This window comes from Hemibagrus wyckioides, linkage group LG17 (genome assembly GCF_019097595.1).
Source record: "Hemibagrus wyckioides isolate EC202008001 linkage group LG17, SWU_Hwy_1.0, whole genome shotgun sequence".
Lineage (NCBI taxonomy): Eukaryota > Metazoa > Chordata > Actinopteri > Siluriformes > Bagridae > Hemibagrus > Hemibagrus wyckioides.
The window spans coordinates 18,682,044-18,702,609 of NC_080726.1; the positions used below are offsets into that span (position 1 = coordinate 18,682,044).

The 20,566-nt window shown below is 41.1% G+C and overlaps 1 protein-coding gene across 5 annotated transcripts in view; it reads right to left on the reverse strand.

Annotated features, from left to right (window-relative positions):
- Nucleotides 1–20,566, reverse strand: part of fat3a (FAT atypical cadherin 3a) — a 108,113-nt gene that overhangs the window by 32,424 nt on the left and 55,123 nt on the right. For 3 of the 5 annotated variants that reach the window (XM_058413815.1, XM_058413812.1, XM_058413813.1), the window contains exons 5-12: nt 16,785–16,846; nt 15,509–15,826; nt 14,409–14,622; nt 11,287–11,355; nt 10,570–10,709; nt 7,608–7,883; nt 6,019–6,229; nt 1,775–5,881 (exon numbers count right to left, since the gene is read on the reverse strand). In XM_058413815.1, the coding sequence (XP_058269798.1) occupies nt 1,775–5,881; nt 6,019–6,229; nt 7,608–7,883; nt 10,570–10,709; nt 11,287–11,355; nt 14,409–14,622; nt 15,509–15,826; nt 16,785–16,846 (5,397 nt within the window). The remainder of the gene's footprint in view (nt 1–1,774; nt 5,882–6,018; nt 6,230–7,607; nt 7,884–10,569; nt 10,710–11,286; nt 11,356–14,408; nt 14,623–15,508; nt 15,827–16,784; nt 16,847–20,566) is intronic. The other 2 variants (XM_058413816.1, XM_058413814.1) reach the window with 1 other exon arrangement.

The following is a 20,566-nucleotide window of genomic DNA, read 5'->3' on the forward strand; positions in this document are numbered from 1 at the left end:
TAATCACATGAGCACATGATTCCTAATAAAGTGGCCGTATGTGTTAGAGGTTTATTTATTGGAATTTTTCCACTCGGAGATCAGTATAACCTTCCTTTCATTCTTCTACACTTCAACTCTCTCTTGTTCCGTCATCTCTTTTCCTATTTCCTATTATCTCTTCCATGTCACTTTTCCACTGTTTTTATTTCTGCATCTCTCTCTCTCTCTCTCTCTCTATTATGTGTTTATATCACACTTCTGTCTGGGGGTGTGAAGAGTCCATTAGTCAGTGTTTGACCTTTGAGTTCGTCTGAAACCGAAGGGATTTACACATCACACAAAGAGAAACAGACATAAGAGAAAATGAAGGAAAAAAGACACAGTTCTGTTCTAGTATCATCCAGGAGCAGCACTCATACAGATATGTAGAACTGGAATTGAGTTTGTGTGTGTGTGTGTGTGTGTGTGTGTGTTTGTGTGTGTGTGCGTGTTAAGAAGTCGAAACTTCATAAAATTACACTCAGAAAATGTTTACAGCGACTGAGGCTGTGCCTTAATCTAAATTCTGCCTCAGTCAAAATGTGTGGGTGTGTGTGTGTGTGTGTGTGTGTCCGGGAACTCATGAATTATAAACCATGGCAGCTCCCTAATGCAATGTTATGAATTTCTAAAGTGATATACAGGCTGCACCTGAGAGTTTGTGCAGAGAGTATGAGTAGGTGTGGGGGTGTGTGTGTATGTGAGTAGGTGTGTGTGTGTTTGTTATTGTCCTCAATAAAGGAGTTCTACTCCATGCATTCTGCAAAATCACAACGACATTTGACAGCGTGTGATGAGGCGCACAGCTGGTTCTTACGATGTGGTTATTTCATACACAAATCAATCGAATGTTCATCACGGAGGTGTGTATTACTGATTTACTCTTCATTTCTACTCCAGAGTGAAGTGTGTGTCTAGGGTCCAAAAGTCTGATTGCACTACAGAGACCTGTTTTTATTTAATCATTTCCATCTCTGACTGTTTTGTGCTAAATTAATTATTAGATTTCTCCACCAGTAGGGGGCATCTGTGCTTTGCTTAGTTAAAAAAAACCCCAGCACCACAGACACTGTGCTCCAGTTTGAAGGTATATCCTTAAGGTAAGCAGTCTGTTGGTATTTGTCTTTGCAATCCTTGTTATTAATATTGCCTAGCTAACAAATATGACGTGCGGTATGTAGCTAGCATCTGAGAGTGGAAATAAGTGGCCTAATACATATTACTGAACTATATCTTTCATTGTCAGTGGGGTGGTCCCCTTATAGGTACATCTTCTGAAGCGTTACCACTATTATTACCGTTTAGACTTAAAGATAAAGGTAAATATTACACATTTCCTGGTAAAAAGAAATATACTAAAGGAACTAAAGGTATACCTCTGCAGCATGGAAATGTATTGTTTACTTCCTTTTTTCTGAGATAGAAGCTGAAAAATAGTTGCCCCTATTTCAGGATCCATCCTTACGTAAGATATTAGTAAACAAATGGTGCAGCATGCCTCCAGCTATGGTGTGTTTGACCATTCTCAAAGGTATACTAAATGCAATGTCCATCAAGCTCTAATTTAGTTAAAATGCTGACCAAGGAGACACTATAGCTTAAGGAATAAAGATATGGGCTTTGACATCCCATAATAAGTCCTGGTTTTGCATTGGGAAAGCAGAGTGAAAGACAGCCCAACATGTACACTTTTATACACACTTTCCTTCTATCTTCTATCACACATACAAAAACACATGCTTCTTTTCCTCACCTGTGATGTGGTATGTGACCTGACGGTTGCTAGGAGAGCTGTCATCATCACGGGTGTTCAACACAGCAACCACTTCTCCAGGTGCATCGCTTTCCCGTACACTGCCATAGTAGTGAGGCTGCAAAAACTCAGGCACGTTGTCATTGGAATCACCAACTGCTATGGCAACTGTTGTTGAGGATGACAGACTGGCAGGGTCGCCAAGATCAAATGCCCACACCGTAAGACTGTGGACGGGGTTTAGTTCATGATCTAGGCCTTTTAGAGTTGAAATCCAACCAGAAGTGCTGTCAATTGTAAAATAGCTTCCACCGTCCTTCAAATCCTCACTTCCTGATCCCAGAAGCCCAGGTGGAGCGAGGCTGTATGTCACCTGACCATTGGCTGACCAGTCAGGATCCACTGCCATCACCTGGAGGATCCTGGTACCAGCAGGAAGTCCCTCAATGATGGAGGCTTCATATGAGCTAGACTCAAATGCTGGCTTATTGTCATTTATATCCAGAATTTTTACATCCACATCTACAGAAGCAACTGAATCTATGAGTCCTTGCTGCAGGGTTGCAGTCACTTTAAAATGGAATTCAGGGGTTTGTTCACGGTCCAATGGCTTTTCCAGTTTTATCATCCCACTCTCCTTGTCCACAACAAAAACCCCTTCATTATTACTCTGCACAGTTTGACCCATCACAGCCGAGAAACTGACAGCTAGAGAGTACTGTCCATGCTGGCTCTGCAGATGCACTGCTCCTAGTGTGGAACCAATGGAAGTGTCCTCTGGAATAGTAAAGGAGAAGTGTGGTTGGCTGAAGACAGGTAAGTGGGCATCGTTTGAGAGGACGTGAATGTACACAGAAATGAGAGAATGGCGGACTGGTACACCACTGTCTGATGCTCTCACAAAGAAGGACAACACTGACCCTTGGAGGGGGCTGAAGTTGCCCTTGGTAACTACCCAACCACTATCGGGATCAATATCTAGCAATTCTGTGACCTGGATACTGGCTTCACTGTACAAGCTGTAGCTGATCTCTCCATTGAGCCCCTGATCAGCATCCCAAGCCTGTACTTGTGTCACCAAAGAGCCAGGCTCAACCTCTGCCCGAACACTAGCACGGTACTCTGACGCATCAAAAAGTGGGGCGTTATCATTCTCGTCCAACACTGCAATCCGAACATGGCAATATGCAGCTCTTCCTCCTGTGTCGACTGCTGCAATTGCCAGGACAAATTCATTGTGCTCTTCCCGATCCAACCTCTCCAGAGTCGTGATCTGACCATTACTGTCAATACTAAACAAGTATTGGGCTATATCTGAGAGCAAATTGTATTGAACTTCTCCAAAAGGTCCAGGATCAGCATCCTGAGCCCTAATCATTATGACCTTGGACCCAGCTGGCATGTTCTCTCGTACCTCTGCTTCGTAAATGCTCTGGGAGAATTGTGGCGTGTGTAGGTTAGCCCACTCTACATGTACATGCACTTGCGCTGTGCTAGTAAAAACGCCATCTGAAACACTCACATTCAGACTGACAGTTGGTGGCATCCGTTGTGTGCGCCGCTGTCCACTTAGAGTCAGAATCCCTGACAAAGCATCAAGATCAAATAGTAATCGCTCATTTCCTAATACCAAACCATAATGTAGTCGGTCTATATCAGACTGATCTGCATCAGAGGCCTGAATACACATGACAAAGTGCCCTTTGGGTGCAAGTTCATAAACCGAGGCCTCATACAGTAGTTGATTGAAGACCGGAGCATTGTCGTTTGTGTCCGTCACCTGAACTGTGACTTGCACCTCGGTGCTGAGAGGAGGAAAGCCATTATCGGTTGCTTTGACGAAGAAAACATATTGCTGGATGGTTTCGTGATCGAGGGAGCGAGCAGTCAAGATCAAGCCACTGCTACTGTCAATGTGGAAGTGGTCTGTACTATTGGTGCGATCAGGGATGATCTGGTAGCGAACTCCTGCATTTTTCTCAGAGTCTTTATCTGCTGCTTGCACCTGCAAAGCAGGAGTCCCAATCATGGCTGATTCAGAGATTACTGCTTTATAAACTGGTTGTTCAAACACAGGTGCATTATCATTCATGTCTAAAACTGTCACCTCAACATCCACCTCTGCTCTAGCACCTGTGAGGCAGTCTGTTGCCCTGATGATCAGTTTGTGGATAGGGTTAGCCTCAAAGTCCAGAGGGGCTATAACACTGATGATTCCAGTATCATATCCAATAGAGAAAAGGCTATCAGGGTTGCCATGTGTGATGGTGTAGAGAACATTCTGTCCTTCTGGACTGCTGGCATTTATTCCCAATATTGGTGTGAACACTGGCACATCCTCACTCACTTTAACAGTGTAGAATGGCCGGTCAAATACAGGCATTGCCCGGTTAACAACAGTTACAGGGAAGGTGATAGAAGAGGACAGGGACGGTGTGCCACTATCGCGAGCGAAAACCAGGATTTGATATTCCACACTGGACAGATCAGCATCAAAGGCCTGGCGTAATCTCAGCTCACCACTAATACGATCCATTTCAAAGTGTCCAAGCTCATCCTGCAGGAAGTAGCTGACGTCTCCATTTGGACCTTTATCGCTGTCCACAGCTGTCACACGAAATATGGACACCCCTGGTTCTGCCTCTACTTGCACTGCTGCATAATATGGAAGTCCAACAAAAACAGGTGCGTTGTCGTTGACATCTGTGACACGTACACGAACAAGTGCCCTTGCAACACGCAACCTGTCTTCCTCTCGGCTTGCCTGCACTAGAAGTCCATACTCCTCTTTTTCCTCTCTGTCTAAGGGGACTCCTACTGTCTCTATAGCACCAGACGTGGGACGGATTCGAAATCTCCCTCCAGAGTTTAACAAAGTATAACGTAGTGGCTCATTCAGTTTGTTGCCAAGCGCTGTAACCACAGTGATGGTTGTCACATTAGCATCATTCTCTTGAATGTTAGCATTGTAGGTACTGTGTGTAAAAGCCAGGCCACTGTCAAGTGCTTCACGCACAAGAATTGTCACTAGAGCTGTGCTTGAGAAGCGTCCATCTGATACGCGAACATTAAACCGGAAACGGTCTTTGCCAAAGGTGCTGTTTCGGACTGTGATTAGACCAGTTCTTGACTCTACAGCAAAGTGCTCCAAACTAGTGTCAGTCAGTGAGTAGGTGAGGTCGGATTGACTGTCTCCATCAGGATCTGAGGCGGAGACTCTCAACGCTTCCACTCCCTCGTAGGTAGGAAGTAGAAGAACGGCTTCATAGAAATCCTGGGAGAACTGTGGTGCGCAGTCATTAATGTCCTGCACTTGGATGGTGACTTCTGCAGGATGTTCAGCTGATAGCTGTGGACGTCCACTGTCCCTTACACTCACATGAAAATGGAACGTAGGTGTTTTTTCATGATCCAGTTGAGCAATGGTTCTAATGGAACCAGTCCCAGCATCTACAGTAAAGAAACGCCTGGCATTCTCTTCCTGGATCTGATACACTAACAAGGCGTTATGGTTCCGGTCAGCATCTGTTGCCCGTATAACCAAAGGCTCGCCTGATTCACTCAGCACCACACTGTTCAACCCTACCCCTTCACTGATGTCACCCCAGTAATGCAACTGCTGGAACACAGGGGCATTGTCATTCTGGTCAAGCACGATAACTGTTACAGTGGCATTGGACGACTGGCTGGCCATGTTGGTGGCCGTGATAATTAGCACGTATGAAGAAATCGTCTCAAAATCGAGCACTTTTTGAGTTGTGATCACACCACTATACTGGTTAATACAAAAAGTCCGACCACCATTACCGTGACGGATTTCATATGTTAGTGTGGACAGGCTAAGGGCTGTTACGGTGGTTACTGAAGTTCCGATTGCAACACCTTCGGCAACCTCGGCCTGATACTCATTTTGAGGAAATTTGGGGCCTGAATTGTCAGAGAGAGTCACAGCAATGCGAACAACAGCCGTGGAAGATAGGGCGGGTGAGCCGTGATCCACAGCTTTTACAATTAACACGTAGTGACCGATGGTGGATAACTCCAATTCCCGAGCCACTGAGATGATTCCCAGAACTGGATCAATCCGGAATGTGTTCCCAGTGTTTCCTGTAGACGCAACAAAGCAAGGATGTATAATATTAGTATGAGAGTTATTGACTTCATTTAATCAATTTAAATGATTATTAGAGTTTGCAATAAGCATGTTACCTACATGTGGAGTAAAAGTGTGTGTGTGTGTGTACCTGATTCTATACTGTAGCTTATCTGAGCATTCTGGCCTTTGTCTTTATCCAAAGCTGTTACTGTGACGACAGCAGAGCCAAGTGCCGCGGATTCGTATACCTGTGCATCATACATCGCCATGGTAAACTGGGGAGAGTGGTCATTCACATCCTCTACACCAATGAGAACACGAGCAAGGCTCCGTCTGTATGGGAACTCCTGATCCTTCACCTGAGAGAGAGAGAGAGAGAGAGAGAGGGAGGGAGGGAAGGTGGGAGGGGAGAATACAGAAGACAGAGAGAGGGAATAGAAAAGAGAAGAGAAGTAGACAGGAAATAAGTATAAGTAAATTTTATTGCCTCAGTGAAATAGCAACAGACAGCAATTACACTCTCTCTCTCTCTCTCTCTCTCACACACACACACACACACACACAGGCATGCAGATAACATCTCTCAGTGGATTACAATAACACATTTCATCTGTTTCACAGGCTGCGGGAATATTTATGAGGTGTGTGCACACACACACACACACAGAGAGAGAGAGAGGAGTGCTGAAACAGAGAGCGAGTGTGATCAGATCGATAATTAGATTGCTGTGCCGGGAGACGACATTAACAGACACACACACACAACTGCCACGGTACACACAGCCGCAAGTGAGGAAGGAATAAGAAACAAAATAGAGAATTAATGATGAAAGAAGAATGGAAGGGAAAACGAGAGAAAAAGGTTCTATCTTATGAGAGAGAGAGAGAGAGAGAGAGAGAGAGAGAAGGAAAAAAGGAAAGACAAAAGTCAGCAGAGGGACAGACAGATCAAGAGGGAGACAGACCACAGGGAGAGACAGACAGAAGGAGGTAGTGAGGCCTGAGAGACAGATAAGAGCTCTTTGTCCTTTTTTAACCTCAGCTACAGAGTAAAACAAAACAAGAGAGAGGGAGAGAGAAAAACTAAGAGAGAGAGAGAGAGAGAGAGGGGGGAGAGGCTAATCGTTTTCACGCTAATTGTCTGCACAGAGAAAAGAGTTTCCTGAATTTGCACTTGTGTATTCAGTGGCAAGTTCACAGTTTAGAAGATTAGCACATCAGCACATAGCTAAAACCTGACAGGAAGCACACAAAAGCTAGCTGTATGCGGCAGAAAATTCCATTTATATCATTACACGTTTATAAGTTATTCTCTTAAATCTGAGGTACAGCAGCCAAGAAACCACGTTCTAGCAATTTGGAAAATGGCTGCTGTTCCTGTGAAAGGTGTTTATCATGGCCGTGTTTTCGTCAGACTTATCAGCTCGCCTCTCAGCTAAGCAACGTTTAGCTAGCTGTGTTAGTGCCTGATTTCACTACCAGATATTAAGTTAATAATTTGGAGTGTGACATTTCAATTTGAGTAAGTAGTGTTTACTTGACAAGAACTAGCCTTCAGCACTCTGTGTATCCTGTCAGGGTTTAGCTGAGAGCGTTGATTTAAGTACAGCGCTAAACTTGAACAATAGCAAACAATTAGTTGGCTACCAAACATGCTACGATATTTCTTATTTTAAGTAGCTTATCCTGATGACTGTCACACTAAGTCAAACATTTCAGATATTAGCATAGCATTACCATGATGGAGAGGACATGTTGTGTGTTAGTCTCGTGGTCAAGGCGTTGTGCGGTGAACACATGGCCCGTGTTTGCGTCAATGCGGAACAGACGCATGCTAGCAGGGTCCACGCTGCCCAACAGGGCAAAGGTCAAGCGATGATGCTCGTCTCGATCTGACGCCAAAACCTGTAGCACCTCCGTATCCGGGGGCGTGTCCTCGGCAACTATGACCTCATAGGTGGGCTGAGAGAACACCGGGGCATTGTCGTTCTGATCCAGCACAGTGATGAGAACCTGACAGAAAACACGCACGGAAACAATGACATATGTTGTCTTGTGTATCACAATGCTGTGTGTGTGTGTGTGTGTAGAGACCCCGCTGATTCTTCTAATTATATAGCAGGCAGTCGTGCACTTCCGCCTCACTCTGCTCTCAATGGCAACACGTGGAGATCCATCTGTGTGTGTGTGTGTGTGTGTGTGTGCGAGTGTTGGTAGAAATTGAATTATAGGAATAGAGGAATATAGAATTTCATTCAAATCTAGATTTTAGTATCGCAAGTTATGGCTTTGAGCATGACTTTTCTTCGATACATAATTCTACACACTATAGTTATTTGTTCTTGTTATTATTGTTGGGTGTAAGTGTGTGTGCTTCTACATCGTTTAGTTCTTAGCTTTAAATTATTCAGCGTTTTATTTAGAGGTGTGGTGTGTGTGTGTGTGTGTGTTGTGAGATGTGTGCTGTGGGTTGTGGTGTGCTGGGTGTGTTGTGTGATCAAGTATGTTGTGTGTAGTGTGTTGTGTTGATTGTGTTGAGTGGTGTGCTGTGTTGTGTGATCAAGTGTGTTGTGTGTAGTATGTGGTGTGGTATGTGTGTTGTATGTGATGTGATGGCGGTTTTGTGTTATTTTACAGCACGTCCAGCATTCTACGTCTTTCCAGTTGGCCTTTTTGACATTTCCTTTGGAAGCATGCAAGTTGTAGAACGACCTTGAGTGTGAAGAATGTGCTCTATAAATAGAACCTTTTATTATTAATATCTAGTATTAGCCGACGGCCATAAGGCATGACATGCCCTGGCTGCGACAAATCAAATCACACAGCAGCTCACTGCTTTGTTTGCCAGAAATACCCTTGACTGTGTTTGGATGAACACCAAAATGAAATCATTTCATTCAGTCCGTATAAATCAAATTGATGCTCCTCAGATATTGCTCTAATAAGAATTTCCTAAAAAACAAACAAACAAAAAAAACCCAGTAAGCTCTATCGTTTCTGGACACCTGACCATCACAAGGACCCATATGTCCTTGTTGAACATCTCATTCCAGATTTACAATCATCTCCACTCTTCACTTATGGAAGTCTTTCCACTAGATGTTGGATGGTAGCTGTGTGGATTTGTGTTCATTCATACAAGAGCATTGAGGGCGCTGGTGGCTCAGTGGTGGGTTTCTTGTCTACCATGCGGAAGGCCCGGGTTTGATTCCCAGCCAGTGCCCAAACCCTAGCTGCTAGATGCAGTGCCGGTCCCAAGCCCGCATAAAAATGGGAGGGTTGTGTTAGGAAGGGCATCTGGTAAAAATCAAAACATGTAGGAAGCAGCCGAAAGATCAACAGTAACTACAAGAGCATTAGTGGGATGTTAGAATGTTGAGGAAACTCCAGTTCCGGTTCATCCCAAAGGTGTTCAGTGGGGTTGAGTCTGGGTGAAGGGTGAAGGTTGGAGTTGAAGAACCCGAGTGTCCTAAACAGAGCCCTGACTCAACCCCATGAAGACATGGTGCTGAGGTGAAGGTTGGAGTCGAAGAACCTGAGTGTCCTAAACAGAGCCCTAGAGCTGCTTGGTGCACAAGGGCATTGTCCTGCTGGAACAGGGTTTGGTTCCAATCAGCATACAAAGACATCCTCCACAACTGTGTGCTTCAGACTATGTGGCAACAGGTTCGGGTGGTCAGGGGTGCACAAAGTTATGGTCATATAGTGTATTTAAAACAAGGTACACTCAATATCAGTGGATCAATTTTAACATCAAACATGGCCAAACGTTCCAAAAGTCTTTTATCGTTCTTGCGATAACATGTTAACAAGGATCCCGGATATAAATGGATGGACATCCTGAAAAATAATAACAGAAAAAAACACGATGTGGTAGAATCCAGTGTATCTGAAAGTACTCCAATGCTAAATACTGCTTTGGTTGTAGCTCATCGCACAAACTGCACCCCCGACGCTGTGAACGTGTTCAGCCACAAAAACTCGACTATTAAGGAAAAACTGCTTGGTAATAAAAAGTGTGTTAATAAATAAAAAATATTTTAAACGAAGACTCTCGGTGTGTAGGGCATTAACACGGTGGATCCGCGCGTTAGACTCTCGGTCGGTTTGCGCTAATTAAAAACACTCCTGTGCACCGAATAAGATTCTTCACATTAAAACATGTAATTAAACCACACTCTGTTTTCCATTCGGAAGACCAACAATGATGACACTGAATTTCATGTTAGATGTGTGTGTGTGGATAAAGTGTGGACTGTGATCATAAAGATTTACACAACAAAAGCAATCCATTTGACACGCAGTGTTAAACTACACAGTTTACCTGAAGAACTCTTTCACCAAAGTCTGTGAAAGGCGAGTGTCTGCGGTTCAAAAGTTCAAAACTGGCCACACAAATAACACTTTCAAGACTATAAAGAGATTTCAATTTCTGTAACTGGTGTGTGTGTGTGTGTGTTTCAAAACTTGCAACCTCATTGTGTACAACTGTGTAAACCACACTGAGTTACAGGAATCCAACATAATCCTGGCATCTGAGGACCTGCAGAGGATGTGTGTGTGTGTGTATGTGTGTGTGTGTGTGTATGTGTGTGTGTATGTGTGTGTGTGTGTGTGCGTGCGTGCTTAGGGAATTGCAGACTCACAGCAGACAAATAAACCACAACTGCCATCTGAATGTGTGTGAATGTGTGTGTACCTGTGTGTAGGCTGCGTTGGTCCCATCTGTCACCTCCACTGTGAGGTTGTAGAAGGATCTCTGCTCAGCGTCCAAGGCTTTAGCGATGATGATCGTCCCAACGGCCTTCTCAACATCAAACTCACTCTCATCATCCCCACCTTACACACACACACATACACAATGTTCAGTTTGATGAAAAACAGTGTTTAACACACACACACACAGTCATGCAACATGTTAATCATTTAAACAGCCTTCGGATACAAAGTGACACACACTCACACACTCACACACACGTCATTCTTCTTCTCACTCTATTGCCCGTTTAATGGAGCGTTTAATCAGACAGGGTCAAGAGTAGCCTAGGGGTTGGGCACATCTCTTGTTCTCTCTCTTTCTCAGACACACACACACACACACATTTATTGAAAGTTAAATTGTAGAATAAACACTTATAATCATTGTGATCACATTTTACCCACAATCCCCTGCAGTACAATGAGTAGCCAACTAGAGAGCAGCACTGCACAACACCAGGGCATGATGGGTAAGCACAGCTGATGACCAAACAGCAACAGAGAGAGAGAGAGAGACAGTGAGAGAGAGAGAGACAGAGAGAGAGAGAGAGAGAGAGAAAGAGAGGAGGGAGAGAGAAAGAGAGAGAGAGAGAGAGAGAGAGAGAAAGAGAGAGAGAGAGAGAGAGAGAGAGAGAGAGAGAGACAGGTGGGCTGATACCTTCTTTAGAACAGTTGCTGCCACAGGCAGTCTGGAGAACAAAGAACATCTCACGGAAAGGACGTGGCCCTTCCCATAGGAAGCATTAAGGAAAAATAGAAAGAGAAAGAGAGATGGAGGCATAGGGAGAGATTGAGGGATGAAAAAAAGAAAAGAATTAGGAAAAAGGATAAGAACAGGATAAGAGCAGATCAAAAGAGAGTAGAGAAGAGAGGAGGATGGTCAGGATAGACAATGAGTTGATGTTTTAGAAAAAAAGGGGTAGAGATGGAAGGAGAGAAAAAAAGAAAAAGAGACACCCAGATTAAAAAAAGAAAATGAACGAGTGAGACCAGACGATGAGAAAATGAAGAGGGGAAGAGTGATATAGGAAGGAAGCAAAGAAACACAGGCAGGAAAAAAAAGACAAGGAAGGATGAGAGATAAACGGACAGAACAGGAGACCGATGCAGATGAAGAAAAAGAAAGGGATGCAGAAGAAAGGAGATAAAAGGTATTAAGGGAAGGAATGACAACCATCAAAGGAGAAAAATAAGGAGGTTTGTGATGAAGAAAGAGGAGAAGAAGTGAAAAAGAGAGGGAGAAAATATTGTGTGTGAGAGAGAAAGCAAGAATGACTCCAGAGCAAGAATGAAAAAAAAAGAAAGGCAGAGCAATGGAGGAGTGCAAAGCAGCCACAGCTGTAGCAAGCAGAAGGTATCTAAATACAGAGTAAAGCATGCGTGGTGCATTATGGGAAATGTAGCCTTCCACAGTGACTCTAGAGTGACTATTCTCACTGATCAGTGACCTCAACCTTATAAAGAAGCATCATTAAAGCTAACAGACACTTGCTGTAAGAATCATCCTAAATGTCGAAAAAAAGAGAGAAAAAGATCAGCTTAAAGTTCATTAATCATGATGAAGTTCCCATTAAAGAGTAATTACATGAAAAAAGTTAGCACTAGCATTAGCATGAACTATTCTTTTACTGATGGTTGACATCTACAGTCCATATATGGTCATTGGAACAGGAAGATGCAAGCGATTGCCATGGTAACCGTGAAATGGCACACATGCATTTTATATATATAATAAAACCAGTAAAGAAAGTGTACATTCAATTTATATTTGGAGCTTATATACAGTACGTCTTTGAAAATCCTAAAAAAATCTGGTCCATGAAAAACTTTTAGATCAATTATATAAACTACAAAAGAGATATAATTTAGGAAACGTAAGAAATAGGCTTTATATATGATACTGACACAGCTTTTACTTCGAAATCCACTATAAAACTATAGACATTTTTATAAATAGTGTTGAAAAATGTCAAACTCTATTTAAGTCTATAAATCTAAAATTTTCTCCAAGTATAAATATACAACAGTCCCCTGTTTATCATGGGGGTTATGTTCAAAACCACCCACACTAAACGAAAATCCGCAATACACGGACACCACCCCCAAATGCTTTTTTTTATTGTTTAAGCATTAATGACCCTCCCACACTCTTTAAACACACACAGAAAACATTTGCAAGCATATAGCGAGATGAATTAATAGGGCTTGCAGAAAAAGCGTAAAAATACAGCGTACACAGAACAAAAGGAAACACTCGGGACAGTGACACGCGAAGAACTGGGATGCTGGAGAATTCTGCTTCCCTTTCCCCATTTAAATAAATGGGGCATTCTGATTGGCCAGACTCGTTCCTCCAGCTTTACTGTATTTAGATTTTTAGCATCCCCACACCACGCTTTCCTAAACAACGCTACATGTTCTTATTAACATTTTACTTCATTTTCAATTAATGTTTATATTTTGTAATTAATAATTATATTTTTAATAATAAATTACCTTATTTCAACATAACAAACAATTCACTATAAAGTTTGTGGATATCGCGATATACCGGGAAAATCTGAAAAAAAAAAAAAAAAGTTCTTCTTCTTCTTTCGGCGTTTCCCTTCAGGGGTCGCCACAGCGAATCATCTCTCTCCACCTATCCCTATCTTCTGCATCCTCAACACTTGCACCCACTAGCTTCATATCCTCATTTATTACATCCATATACCTCCTCTTTGGCTCCTGCCTGGCACTTCCATGTCCAACATTCTCCTACCATTATACTCACTCTCCCTCCTCTCCTCTGAACCATCTTACTTCCTAACCTTGTCCCCTAAATGTCCAACATGAGCTGTCCCTCTGATGTACTCGTTCCTAATCCTGTCCAACCTTGTCACTCCCAAAGAGAACCTCAACATCTTCAGCTCTGCTACCTCCAGCTCTGACTCCTGTCCCTTCCTCAGTGACACTGTCTCTAAACCATAATCATGTGAAAAAAAATGAGTGTTCCAAATAAAAATCAGCGATATAATACCGGGACCGCGATACATGAATTGCGATATAGAGGGAGATTACTGTATCTGTAATCAGGAACTGTTATCTAATTACTACTGAACATCGTCCTGTAACTAAACTGTAACTGTACATTTTTTTAACCTTAATTTTAACTGATAACGTCTGACAAACGTTATAGTGTAAAATGTAAATCTATATCGAAAACAAGTTGAAAAATCGATCTTCAGAAACGTTTTATAAAGAAAGTTGAACCTAATTTTAGCTGATTTTCTATTTATGTACTATATTGTTTATATACAGATATATTTATTAGTACATATTATAGATATTTATAGCAAAATACTAATAAAAAAAACTATTATTTAAAAATGAAAATCTATCTAGAAACTATAATCTAAATGTGTCAGTTTCGTATTGAAATGTTTAATGGAATATTTTGTAAAGTTTAACAAGTGAAAAACTTTTATCCTAAAATCCCACCTAAAATACAGTCACCATGTGTAAAATCAGGTAAAGGTGTACATATATTCATTTAAAAATTATAATTTAATATATACACATTTAAATTGGGATATATTTTATATATTAAATAGATTTACATGTCCTGTTCCTAAACCTGTCACATTTTTATTAACAAATAAAACATTTTCTTTAGTTCAACTACAATCCAAACTGCATGTGTAAACTATTGATCCAGTAAAGAATCAGTCACTAAGCCTGAGAGGGAAACCTTGTCTAATGCCTGTGTTGTGCAACTTGCCACCATGTAAAATCCCTCACCTGTGATGTCAAACCACAGGGGGGAGGAGCCCTGCTGTTGGGCTGAGACCACACCCACAATGTCGGCCACTTTATCGCTTTCCATGACGGTGAAGTTGTAAAGCGGCTCTTCAAATGCCAGTGGCACAGAGCTTGGTAGCGGCCGACGGATCCATTCGATATGCAACCGAGCCGTAGCCCAGCGCTGAGGACGGCCATTATCCACCGCTTTCACCTGAGGTCACAGGTCAAACACACTTTAATACCAGGTAAATGCTATAGTGTGAATCTTAAAATGTATCGAACCTACAGTACATCATTCCAGTAAAGCTATTTCTCAGATCATTCTTAAACCGCTAATTATAGTCTAACTTCTTCTACAAGTTCTAATACAAAACAAATAAATCAACAATATCGCAATTTTATATCACTGCATTTATTTCTAACATGTTATTGCAAGTAATGATAGAACTGAACATTTCTATAACAATTTTAAGAATCATATTATAAAAAGTATTCATATAGCTGTGTTTCTATATATTTTTTTCATAAATATAATTAATTTAAATATAAACCCAATCAGTAACTATTTAATTACAGTTATTGTTTTAATTATAATAATTATAATTTACTAAGTTACAGTAACTGTTACAACTTAACATCTATTTATAAAACTATTAATATTTCTACAAATTAGAATCTTTTAAAAAATAAATTTAACTACTAACTTAACTACAAATATTTAATGCAAAAATATGTTTCTATAACGATATATATATATATATATTTAAAAAAACATTTTGTATCTAAACTACAAATATTTAATAAGTTTTGTATTTGTACAATTTTATTATTTAAGTATTTAAGTTTATATTTGTATTTGAATTGTATTTAAGTTTATAAGTGTAGTTTGTTTTAATTTAAACGTACAACTTCCTATTTACTATCTATGTTTAGAAGTTTTTCTACTAAAATATTAAAAAATATTTAATTTATATACAAAAATATTTATTTGAAAAAAATGTAATAGTACATTTTATAGAAATTTGACAAAGGAATTGAAGAAAGGCTAGAATGTGAATATTAAAGAACACAGGGGTCAAAGGTCAGAAGTGACATACAGTAAGAATGTCGTATGTCCCAGCGGGGAACTGCTTCCTGGGAGAAGACACCAGGCCGGACTTGGGGTCGATGTGGAACTTCCCGTCGTCATTGCCATCCACTATGCTGTAGGTGAGCTCTGCATTGGAGCCATGGTCAGCATCGTAGGCGAAGATACGGTAGATGGCTCCGCCTCTCTGTCTCCGCCCACGCTCGGGTAAACGCACCTGGTAGAGCTTCTCTGGGAAAACGGGTTTGTTATCGTTTACATCCAGGACTTGAATCACCACCCAGACAGTGGTGTGACGGGGCGAGGGTCCTCCGTCTGATACGGTCACCTACACACACACACACACACACACACACTTTGTTTACTCATTGTTTGTTAGCTTCTACTCACGGTGAGGATTCCCGCACGTTAGAAATAATATTTGCAGATGTAAAAAGCCGAGTCGTGATTAAACTCCGTCAACGGGCCAATAAACACGCATATCATTATCATACCATTAAACCCTCAGAGGGGATCAGTACCCAAGTTTAATTTTTCCTGTCGTTTAATTGATTTTAAACGCAGATGCATTCAAGCACCATCTGCTCCAACACACACCAGGGGAGTGCTGAAGACAGTAGGCAGTAGGACGGACAGGAAAAAAGGGAGAGAGAGAGAGAGAGAGTAGAGAGAGAGAGAGAGTAGATAGAGAGATGAGTAGAAAATATGGATAAAGAGAAAGAAAGAAAGAAAGAAAGAAAGAAAGAAAGAAAGAAAGAAAGAAAGAAAGAAAGAAAGAAAATGCAAGATATTGACAGTAATTGTATAAAATATTGTAAGAATGAAACAGAAGAAGGTGTATGTGTGTGTGTATGTAAGAGAGAGAGAGAGAGAGAGAGAGAGATGGTGCATCATCAACCTCAGGCATAATACATGTTCATGTATCAGGCACGATCCATATTCTTGATTTAATATCACTATATATTCTCTCCCTCCCACCCTCTTTCTCTCTGTTACTCACTCACTCACTCACTCACACACACACACACACACGTACACACAATCATGTTCTCATCAGTCAACCATCAATGTACAATCTGCCACCTCCACAACTGAATATGGATTTCTACACCTCACTTTAACACTCTGTGTGTGTGTGTGTGTGAGAGAGAGAGAGAGAGAGAGAGAGAAAGATGGGGCAGTCAAGACATTAAGCATGTGGGCTTGCATGTGCGACAAAGTGAGTGGGTACGTGCTTCAGTGTGAGTGTGTGTGTGTGTGTGTGTGTGTCTGTGTGTGTGTCTCACCTCGAGTACATGCTCTGCCTGCTGTTCTCGGTCCAGCTTTCTGGCAGTCGTTGTTATGAGACCTGCAACACAAACAGGTTTGAATGAAACACACACACACACACACACACACATTATTTTACCTACTGTATGTCTGTTGAAATATAATAACACAAAATGTGTATGTGTGTGTTTAAGGACAAACAAAACAACACACAAGTTTTTGACCTATGTTCTATTAGTAGTTTCATTAGTGGAAAAGTGGCAGCCAAAGAACACACACTCTCTGTTTTAAAGGTCTTAATTTCAAACTTCTAATTTTATCATCATAGCAACCGGTGGTTCAATACCTATCCACTTTGGACATGTGTGTGTGGGTGTGTGTGCACCAACCCCTGACACACACACACAAACACACACCATACTTCTAATCATATATCCTGCATCCATTTAATTGAAATCCATCCATCCTCTTGCATGGACACGTTAGGGGGTCATGTGTAAATGAGGAGCAGTAACACTACCGCTTAGGGAGCGTCTATATTTTAACACTAATTCATTTTCATTTATTCTTAAATACATTTCCGTTCCAGTTAAAAATGATGGACACATGATTGATAATATCCTTGCACTATACACACTCCAACACACACACACACACACACACACACCTGTATCTGATGATAAAAATCATGGAGTCCGTGTTTGTGTGTTTAACAGCTGCACTACTAACATTAGCATATTAATTAAAGTGAAGAGTGATTGCAGACAGCTGAAATAATAAAAGAGCAACACACACACACACATACACACACACAAAGAACATCAGCTTGTGATACAAGTGTGTGGGTGTTTGAACATCAGATTTTGAAGACAGGCAGCATAATTACAAAGTGTGTGTGTGTGTCTGTGTGCAGGTGGTAAGTTGCACTGTAAGAATGTTTTTTTTTTAATGTCATATTTTGAACACACACACACACACGTGCACACAAAGCTATTCTTAGTGTCTTTCATCACCACACACACACACGCACACGTGCACACACACACACACACACACAATAGGGAAGCGAGAGAGATGAAGGAGAAGATGAGAGGCAATTGCAGGAAGGAGGATAAGAAGAGCACAGAAAAACCAAGAGAGATGAGATGTGTGAGTGAAAGAGCAGAAGATAGAGGGGAGAAAGAAACGATAAGAAAGTCAGATATTAGAGGAAGAACATTAGAGAGAGAAAAGAGAGGAAAGAGAGAGGGATAATATTAAATATCTAAATATTAAATATTCAGCAGTTGATGCTTTCCTAAATAATAGAGCACTTAATAATAATATCATGCATCTATTCTTTCATCCATTCTGGTGTCCATCCATCCATCCATCCATCCATCCATCAGTACACTGGTATATTTCCTTTATCTACCTGTCTACCCACTCATCCACCCATCCATCCGATTAGCCTATAATCCATCCACTTATCCTTCCTTCATCCATCCAGCTGTCAGTCCAACCATTAAATCAAACATCTGCCCAGCCAATTTAACTAATTCCTCCATCCCTGCACCGCTCTATCCATCCGCTGATCCAACCTCCTCGTGATCTGTCCATTAACCCGTCCATCCTACCTTTCCATTCATCTGTTCATTCATCCATACTTCTAATCATGTATCCTGTATCCATTCAGATGCACTAAGCCATCCATCCATCCATCCATCCTCTTAGATTTCCTCAGGGGTCATGTGTAAAGCAGGAGCAGTAGCACTATTGCTTAGGGAGCGTCTATATATTACCCCTAATTCATTTTCATTTGTTCTTAAATAAATGCATTTCTGTTCCAGTTATAAAAGAACGATGATGGATAATATCCTTGCACTATATGGACTCTAACACACACACACACGATGAGTGTGTCCATTAGAGGATGTTATGCACCTGCAAAACCTACTGAACACCTTCAGCTCCTGCCCTCAGCGTCGCTTAACGTTATTTATTGCTGTGAATGCCAGGTGTTTTTGCAGAGAACTGTAATTCTCTCTCACTTTATCTCTCTCTCTCACTCTCTCTCTCTCTCTCTCTCTCTCTCTCACACGCTCTCTTCACAGCGCTTGTCATGATGAATAATGCATGAAATCTGCCAACACAACACCGGTTTGTCAGGAAAGAGAGTCAAAGATGAAAGAGTGAGAGGCAAGATAGAGTGAAGGGGAGAGGGAGAGAGAGAGAGAGAGAGAGAGAGAGAGGGAAATGGAGAAAAATAAGAAGCAAAAAATAAGCAAAAAATGTTTAGAAACAGAACAAGAATGAATTTTTTGTTGACAGATGCTTTCCAAGGTGTGTGTGTGTGTGTGTGTGTGTGTGTGTGTGTGTGTGTGTGATTAGAGTTATGAAAAATACAAAGAATTATATTTCTGGATATGACTGAGTAGGTGTAGTCAGTCTTGGCAAAAAAGTGCTTAAGAAAACAAAAAAAGAAAACAGCAAATAATTTATCAAATAAAAATAATGTAATACCCCCCCCCCCCAAAAAACCCACAAAAGTAAATAAAAACAATTAAGTGACACCATATGGTAAAGAAACCTAAAACAGTAAATAAAATCATCAGTTAGAAAGAATGCAATATTCTAAAATGAAAAAAGCCCCTCTGTAATGATTTGCATTAATTAGTGTTTATTTATTTATTTTAAGTGTAGAAAACAGCAGCTGGCTGGAAGCGAGTGCAGGATCCACTGTGCAGGAATATTTTTAACATATTCTAACTTTATTATATGAATACACTGTCTAATTAGACCACGCCGTGTGCTTTACTATGTGTACTTTGTGTTAATGTTGTCACTTCATTTATGCACTGAAATGACAGAGACATAAATAAACAGCTATAAAGTTATTTTCATAAATTTCTAAGCACTTCTTCTTCTTCTTTTACCCAGCAGAAAGAGCTGGAATAAAGAAGCTTGAAATCAAGAGGAGTGAAGTGATCCTAATTAGGGTCACGGGGCTCTGCTGGAGCCTATCCCAGCACACATTGGGAGAAAGGCAGGGGTACACCCTGGACAGGTCACCAGTCCATCACAGGGCCACACATATAGACAGACAACCACACACACTCACACCTATGGGCAATTTAGAATTACCAATCAACCTAATGTACATGTTTTTGGACTGTGGGAGGAAACCAGAGTACCCAGAATAAACCCATGTAGGCATGGGGAGAACATGCAAACTCCACAGAGAAAGGCCCCTGCCTGTTCAAACCCAGGATTCAAAGCCAGGACCTTCTTGCTGTACAGTGCTAACCACTATACCACCCTGCTCACCAATATGGAATAAAGAAGCTTGATATCAAGAGGAGTGAAATGGAAAGTAATCATTTCAGTGGAAATCTTATAATTAACCATATAAACCATGGTAAAATATCTGTAAATATGTAAATAATTTGAAGTAGAGGTCAAATGAATGATTTGAAATACAAAATATAGAGTTAACAGGTCAAAATATTAAAAATGATACAGAAAAAAAAGAAAAAAACTGTAATAACACTGAATATTGCTCAGTGTGTGTGTGTGTGGTCTAGTGAGGAGAATGTTTGTTTCATTTCACACACAATAAACTTCTTTCTCTCCCTCTTTCTGGCTGTCTCACTTTCTGTCTCTCTCTCTCTGCCTGACCTTTAGAAAGTGTGTAATTAGGACCTGCTGGGCAAGCAGCAGTGCATGATGGGTAATAGTGAAGGTCCTGTAGTTGTAAAATTGCCCTGTCAATCAAAACAAGAGCATCGCTAATGGATCAACCAATCAGCAGCAGTATTGA